Source organism: Primulina eburnea, chromosome 17, assembly GCF_022965805.1.
Source record: "Primulina eburnea isolate SZY01 chromosome 17, ASM2296580v1, whole genome shotgun sequence".
In the NCBI taxonomy this organism is placed as follows: domain Eukaryota; kingdom Viridiplantae; phylum Streptophyta; class Magnoliopsida; order Lamiales; family Gesneriaceae; genus Primulina; species Primulina eburnea.
Window position 1 is genome coordinate 11,468,854 of NC_133117.1, and position 7,918 is coordinate 11,476,771.

At 34.3% G+C, this 7,918-nt stretch overlaps 1 protein-coding gene across 8 annotated transcripts; it reads left to right on the plus strand.

Annotated features, from left to right (window-relative positions):
- The first annotated feature begins 2,468 nt into the window (after positions 1–2,468).
- Positions 2,469–6,225, plus strand: LOC140818638 (sialyltransferase-like protein 2). 8 transcript variants are annotated; one of them, XM_073178676.1, is made up of 11 exons: positions 2,474–2,785; positions 3,070–3,238; positions 4,108–4,300; positions 4,395–4,466; positions 4,533–4,596; positions 4,692–4,755; positions 4,932–5,013; positions 5,480–5,560; positions 5,657–5,722; positions 5,814–5,882; positions 5,980–6,225. In XM_073178676.1, exons 3-10 carry the CDS (start codon positions 4,136–4,138, stop codon positions 5,841–5,843), a joined length of 624 nt encoding a protein of 207 aa, XP_073034777.1. In that variant the 5' UTR covers positions 2,474–2,785; positions 3,070–3,238; positions 4,108–4,135; the 3' UTR covers positions 5,844–5,882; positions 5,980–6,225. The 8 variants fall into 8 exon arrangements, 7 of the variants coding, with proteins under 7 accessions (XP_073034772.1, XP_073034776.1, XP_073034774.1 ...); XM_073178671.1 differs by lacking the exon at positions 4,533–4,596 and having other exon boundaries at positions 2,469–2,789; positions 2,973–3,238; positions 4,692–4,846; XM_073178675.1 differs by lacking the exon at positions 4,533–4,596 and having other exon boundaries at positions 2,470–2,785; positions 3,080–3,238; positions 4,692–4,846.
- The last annotated feature ends 1,693 nt before the right edge of the window (positions 6,226–7,918 follow it).

Below are 7,918 nucleotides of genomic sequence, written 5' to 3' on the forward strand. Positions count from 1 at the left end.
TCCCACTGTTGTTACCACCAGTATTGAATCTAGGACGAGATTGTTGAAACTGAGAATAGGGTGGTTGTGGTCTCTAGGTCTGAGCAATATACGAAGCTCCTCGCTGCTTAATCAAGCCAGCTTCAGCTCCCTTTGCTCTGTTCAAAGCATCAGTAAAATTATTCGGTCATCCTGTATTCACCGATGTAAAAATATCTGGATTCAATCCATTGATGAACTGATCAGCTACGGCTTCATCATTCTATGCCACATGCAGCGCAAAATGTAGCAAGGTAGAGAATTTGGCGGCATATTCTTCGATGTTCATATTACCCTGTCGCAAATTTGCAAACTCTGCACCCTTGTATTTTCTGTACGATACTGGGAAAAAGCGTTGATAAAAATAAGCTTTAAAGATCTTCCAAGTAATCACTGTACCTCTCTATTCTAAAGCTCTCTTCGTCATTAGCCACCAACTCTTCGCAACTTCCTGTTACTGGTGCCCAATCAGTTCGACCCTACGCTCATCTATGTAATCAAGGGAATCAAAAAACATCTCAATATCATCCAACCAATTCTCACAGTCAACGGAATTCTCGGTGCCTTTCAAAGTCGGCGGTTTGAACGACTGGAATCTTTTCAGTAGTGTTTCCATAGGTGTCGCAGTAACATCCATAGGATCATTCGATGTACTGCCCTGTTCTAGCACACGGACTACTGCTCTTCGAGGAGGCATATCTGATTATCAAAATGATTAGTACTAAACTATATTTAATCTGTCTCAGTCCTTCTCTGATCATCTTACCCCTGATCCAGAATCGGTTCTGATTCATTCTTTACCAGTACACATTTCAATCAACTAAATAAATCAAGCAAACATGTACTTTTAAAGCAATAAAACATGCTTTCATGCTAGCATAGAACATGAGTACAACAACAATACACTATTTCCATGCTAGTATCATATAATTAAGCAAGGAAAAAGACTCAATCTATCCCGCTCACTCGTTTCTATCTCATGCTAAGGAACCTACTGCTCTGATACCACCTGTTGTGGGGACCCGGTTGCTAACTCATCGTCTTCAATCATTGGGAATAGTTGGATCAATTATGTATACTACTTTGGTAAAAAAAAATTATACTAGCAAGGCATTACTAACTAAAATATATACAAGCATACAACAAGTTAAGTTTCTTTATTATACAAGATCAAATGTAAAGTTTACAACACATTCTCAACATACAAACTTATTTCAACTAAAAGTCACATATCTAGTGTTTGTTTTCCATCATTACCAGTCTAGGGATAAACCAACAGTTTCATATCTAGGCCCGGATCACCACGCTAATCATCACTCGTTCAAGCTCTTCTCGGTACTGATCATGTCCCACCTGTTGCCATGCACACATACAAACACGACAACAGCCGGATAACTCCGGTGAGAATAGAATTCCCAGTATAAACCATGTATAAATGCATGTCATACAACATATACAACACATAGAGTATGTATCAAAACATGAATCTAAGTCTAGAAACATATGTCAAAACAATGCTCTAAATCAAACTCTTTAACTCTTAATCTTTGAATCGACTCTTTTTCTAAGTCTAGGGATCCCGGTTTGAATAAGAACGTAACAAGTCTCCCACCTACTCTCCCATTTGGGGTGGCGGTACGTTCCTATTCCTGGACTTCGGCCCTCTCTATATTGAATATCTACAATAGGAGTAGATCTTCTCCTCGCACATCAATATAAACCGAACGTCCGATTACTTGGCACATCTACCAAGTACTCATCTATCTCATATATATTTTCTATTACTCAATAAACAAAATATAGACATATCAAAGCATAAACAATCTAGTATGTGTTTTTGGAAAACTCAAATCGGATCTAATTCGTGTTATTCTTCCCGATTCGACATGGGTTTATACCTTTCTTTGTTCGGTTGGGCTCTTTATTCGTTCTTCTATCGATTGTGAAGTCGGATTCTCGATGTAGAAGCTGTCAATACCAATCTGAAATGACAATTGAGAGGCATGAGATCACATACAACTCAATGCAATTACGTGATAGGTTTAATACTCGGTCTAAATTTACTTCAACGGCATAACGACGTCATTTTGATATACCGACAACTCAATCATCAATAAATTCAATATCACAATTCATCATCATCAATCAATATCATACACGAGTTACAAAATCTGTATAATCCCAACCACATATATGCTGAAACTTCGTAACAATCGCATATGATATCATTTCTTCGATCTGGTTTCGATTCTACGTATTTCAACATTGCACACTACAAGAAAAAATGATTATACTGACATTTTTTTAGTGGCATTTTTATAATAATATCGTTATTACTTACATATCATGACATTAGTTACACATAAAATTTTAAATAAAAAAAATATTTAATTAGATATGTTATAATGACGTTTTTAATGAATGTCACTAAATATTTTTATTTTTCCCACTCATTTCCAATTTTTTAATCTCTCCCTCTCCCTCCCACTCTCACGCTCACCGTCATACATCTGTAAAAAAAATTTCTCTCTCCAACAATCTCATTATCTCACCCCAAATCGGCTTCCTTCCAATCCCTTGCATCATTGCACAACACCACCTTCTGCCACCAGAGCCACCGTGAATCATGGCTCATGACATGTAGCTTCGGTCTAAGCCATGAATCGAAGGATTTGAGCCTCGATTCGTGCGACTCCAAGCCCTAGAGCGAGTCTTGTTTCTGCAATTTCTTGTGCCGTCTTGTTCGAGATTTCCAGCCTAGTTCTTGGTGAGTTTTATTAAAATCGTAAATGTAATTTATAGAAAACGTGTTTTTCCTATTCTTGAACTCTTAGGATAAATAGGCTAGAGTCTTTATTTTTATTTTTTTGCGGGATTTTTTTCACCTCAATAAACAGTTTTCAGCAATGGGAATTTTCCCCACAAAATGGTTCCCTCCTTTATCTGTCAACAAGTTTTCTTCAGTTTTTGACAGTATTTTCACATGTTGTTGAGAATTAATCTAATTTACGACCGAGCCCAACTTTTCCCTGTTTTTTCTCACGGTTTCAGTGGTGAACAGTGACTTTCGACAAGTTCCGCCGATGCTCCGCTGTCTGCTCGGATGTATAGGCCTACGACCAACAATTTCATTATTTAAGGCTATTGATCGAATCGCAAGATCTTGTCCTCCAACAAATTAACGTGGCAGTTGCCAATGTCTTTTGCTGGATTAACTAACGCAAAAGATTTTTAAATACATTGTATCACCTTTAATCTAATTTAATTTTTTGAAATTCTCTAGTTTGTTGAATGGTATTGCTAATGCGTTGCAGTAGGATAAATGATCTCAGCTTAAGTGGGAGAATTCCTGACTTCATTCACAACCGGAAAAAATAATAGAATAATGCCCATTATAGTAGGCTTTGAATAAGTGGAGCAGAGGTTCAAAAGCATAAAATGAACTTCAAATCATATGCGTTGATGTTGGTGGTTGATAATAGAATAATGACTCGGTTGACTTCTCCAAGTTGTGTGTCCTTGGTATCTTGTACGTAGGCGTGATTCTTTGTAATTCATTGAGTTTAATGTTAATCATCGTAGGTGGAGAGAATAAATTTCTGCCGATCACTGAATACTGTTTTATTCACTACGTTTCTGATGCCGATAGATGCCTACTACTTTTCGTTCCTCCTAACGAATTTTTTAAAAAACAAAAAATATTATTTGATTTGTAAATAGCACGTCTTTTTGTAAAAAGGGGGGATTAGTGTTACATATTTAGCTGTTATACCACTTTTTGAACAATCCACCTCCTTATATACCCATTGTTGAGTTAATATTTCCATATAGACCTGTAACACTGTCAATGATGGATGGTGTTTAACAGGCTTTATTTGAAGAAAAATTTGATGCCCAGCCTTGTGATTGTTTTCTCTCCAGCTATACTTCGGTTTTTCTTATTGTCTCAATCTTATTGCTTTAGTATGGCGAATAAACATTTGGTGCACTGAAACACTTATGAATATTAATGCTACTTTTGAGTAATTGTTGATGTCCGTATGCATTCTATCCCTCCACCTTCCAAGTTCGATTTTATTTTTACTGCAGGAATCGATGTAAGAATAAAACTTTGTGCATGGAGAAACTTGCTCTGGTGCTCCCAGATGGACCACCTTACGTACCAAGGAAATTTGGTCGATGTGTTGTTATTGGTAACTATGGCGATATTTTGAAAACTAAATTTGGCAAAGAAGTAGATAGCTATGACGCGGTTTTGAGAGAAAATGGAGCACCTATTCAGGTTGTCATTCTAATTTTATTTAACTTCTGCTTGTGATATCCACATGCTCTCACTATTGCTTTGTGCTTTTTGCATAACTTTTCAGAAAATGTAGGTACAAAAAGTACGTTCCGCCTTCTCAATAGGGGCTCCGCAAAAGCTCTTGATAAAGTTGCAGAGTTGTATGGTATGAACATGATTCACTAGTCTGAACATTATTCTCGTGTGGAAGTTAACAAATTCGAATTTTCAGATAAAGGAAAGGAAGTCTGGATTGTTAAAACACAATTCACGATATCACGAACAAGATGATCCAAGTGTTTATACCTGCCAATTTACTCTAGTAAATTAAGTTTGATCCTATGTGATTTGTGAAAAATCTAATTTTAAATACTTATCTTTCTACTTTTAGGAAATTCCAATACTAAATCCTGTATATCTCATGCTGGGATCATCATTTGGATCAGCTGCAAAAGGTATTGGACTTAAGGCTCTTGAGTTCGCTCTTTCCATATGTGACACTGTTGATATGTATGGTTTCACTGTCGATCTTGGTTACAAAGAATGGTACGTAACTGTTGGAAGAAGTTTCTGAATGCGCCTTTTTTAAGTTTGTATTGTTTCTTATTTTGGAGCCTCTGTATAACCTCAGGACCAGATATTTCTCAGAGTCTAGACAATGCCATACTCCTCTGCATGGTAGGGCCTATTATCAGATGATGGAATGCCTTGGAGTAAGCTCGAAACTTAAATATTTTACTGCTGAAGTTGTACAAATGATTTAGGTTTACACGATGTTATTGCCTTGTCCTGCATATTCATTGTAAATCTACATAACTGCCTAAACACGTTGATAAATTATAGGAATATAATACAACTTTGTTTGATCACAAAGTTTGCCTTGCCCTTTGTTGCTGAAATGTTGCGAGTGATTATCTTATGGTTCTTTGTGTTATTCCCGTTTACTCTGCTAACCATATCACTTAGAGACACATTTACTTAATATGAGGAGCTGTGCCAAGAACTCAATGAGTTTCGCAATAGGGGCACTTCCTCTGAGCTATATGAAGCTAACTCTAAAGTATGCAATTATATTTGAAGGGTCATTCAATCATAAATATATGATTCATTTGGCATCAAATATCAAAGATTCTGTGAATGTATACTGTCATACTTCAAAGTGAAATTACTACATTGCAGGTTTATGGAAATGGTTTGATAAAAAGTGAAGGGCTCAAAAGGGGATTGCAAAATATGGAATCATCTGACTATGAAAAATTGGTAAGTTGTTTTATAAACTTCAACTAGATTACTTTCAAAGATATTTGTTTTCATAATCACTATGAATAAATTATGGATTTTTATTTTTTGGTGAAGGCTACAATGAAAGAACTAGAAAATCAACTTCCTGAAGATGAGGATGATCCAATTGGTCAAAATGACGTATTTGCTCAAATCATTTCAATTAACTAGTATGTATTGTTATGCATGTCATATTAGTATATTTTTAAATCAATATCAATTATATTTGCAGTTGACAGTTAATGACGAAGATTTCTACTAGTGCATTTGGATAAATAATAATTTTCTAGTTTATCATTTGGTATGATATTCACTAATTTGAATTAAATTTTAATCTAATTATTTTGTGCTTCTTTAATTTTATTTCATTCATACAAATATATGAATTTTTATTGTAGGTGACAAGAATATTGGATTTTGATTAATATGAGATGGTTGAAGAATGAAGATGCGTCACAAGTTTGCTTATGTTTTGCTTTACAAGACTTAATTGTTTGCTAGTTCTTAAACTAAATACATTTGGTATATTTGTTGGGGTATAGATGTTTTTCGAGGTAGCAAATTTGTTAGTCTTATACATTAATGATTGCAAAATTAATGACAATTATTTATTAACAATTTAATTTCTATTTTAAAATTTTGTATTTATGTTAATTTGTTATATCCTTGAATATTATATCATAAAAATATTGAAAATCGATGACATTTCATAAAATATGACATTTTTTATGTCACAATAAAACATTAAATAATGTACATAAAAAATGTCAATGTAAAATTCATATAGAGACATTTTAAAAAGTCATTATAAACAACTATTAATGACAATTTTCAATGTCCTTATATACTAGTATAGAAAACATTTGTAAGTGTCATTACAAATTACATAATGAGACATTTTAAATTAACATTATAACCTTTCATTGGTGACATTTTTTATTGTCACTACAAAATAACATACATGACACTTTTAGTTGTCATTATAAATGATTTTAACTGACATATAAATTTGTCATTATTACTATAATAACAAGACATGTATAAATATTTTTAAAATATGAGTTTTCCTGACATTTAAAATTGTCATTATATGAATAATTAGTAACACGTATGAAGTTGTCATTAACATCTTATAATGACATTAAAAAATGTCACGAAGTTTAAGACGACATTGGAATAGACGACATTTGTTGGAGGTGTCACTAAAACTTAAATGTCACTAAATATTGAATATGATGACATTTATGAATATCACCATAAGCATTTATTCTTGTAGTGGCAAGAGCACAAAATATAAATCAAAATCTGATTTCACCAACATCATATTTTCAAACAAAGCAATAACATAATAAAACTTACATCATCTGGAAGCTAGTAACGAGAGGAGCAAGAATCTATGCTCGGATCGAAAATCGGATAACCGGATTTATCACAATCATATTTCTAATATAGGATGAAGCTTGATGGAATTTCTGAAAATTTTCTCTCGGTGCTTGCTGCTGTAAATGCTGAAGAATGAAGGAATGAAGAGGTGTACACATCTAAATGCATGGCAAGGACACATGACTTATTTTTCTTGCATCTCAGTCGGCGCTCGGGCGGTTGTAATATGACGCTCGGACGCGGAACCTTATGTCCGGATGCTTAGCCTATTATCCATTGGCGCTCGGGCGGTAATTTTCTACCACTCGGGCGCCACAGGTTCTGTCCAAATCCTACTCTTGTGGGACAATGGCGCTCGGGCAGTTCTTTTCTACCGCTCGGCGCCAGAGGTTCTGAAACGTCTGCTTATTCGTTTTCTTAAAAAGTACTAGAAATTTTTTTTTTTTACCCTCAAAATTTCGGCCTATGCATATGAATATACATAAAAATACTTTGGCACCATTTAAAAATAAACCCTCCAAATAGTATTTGAAAATTAAAAAGGAATAGTCAAAACCAGAAATCGTAACGCGTTTGAAACGTCTGCTATTCGTTTTCTTAAAACGTTCTAGAATTTTTTTTTTAATCTCTAAAGTTGGCCATGACCTAAACATATTTCTATAAAATATTTTTCCCTTTAAATAAAACATCAACCAACTAGCATTTTTAAAATCAAGTGAAATAGTCCTAAAAATGAAACTGTCTACTGTTTTACCAAACCTAAAAAACAATAATTTGAAAAGAATAGCCCATACTAAACCTCTCAAAACTCTCTCATAACGTAAATAAAAGAAGTAAAAATATCTTTAACATTACTTAAAATCATAAATAATAACTAGTGCGAAAAACTAGTGTTGATCCTCGGGTTATGTGCACCTCCAGTCCAGTCAAGTCAACCATCAAGACCTCCATTAT

What these genes read in the sequence shown, in the direction of transcription:
- LOC140818638 (XM_073178671.1), top strand. Translation starts at nt 4,136, where the DNA reads ATGGAGAAACTTGCTCTGGTGCTCCCAGATGGACCACCTTACGTACCA. An exon ending in TAAAGTTGCAGAGTTGTATG is followed by an intron (nt 4,467 to 4,691) that starts GTATGAACATGA and finishes TTCTACTTTTAG; the next exon opens with GAAATTCCAATACTAAATCC. An exon ending in CATCTGACTATGAAAAATTG is followed by an intron (nt 5,561 to 5,656) that starts GTAAGTTGTTTT and finishes TTTTTGGTGAAG; the next exon opens with GCTACAATGAAAGAACTAGA.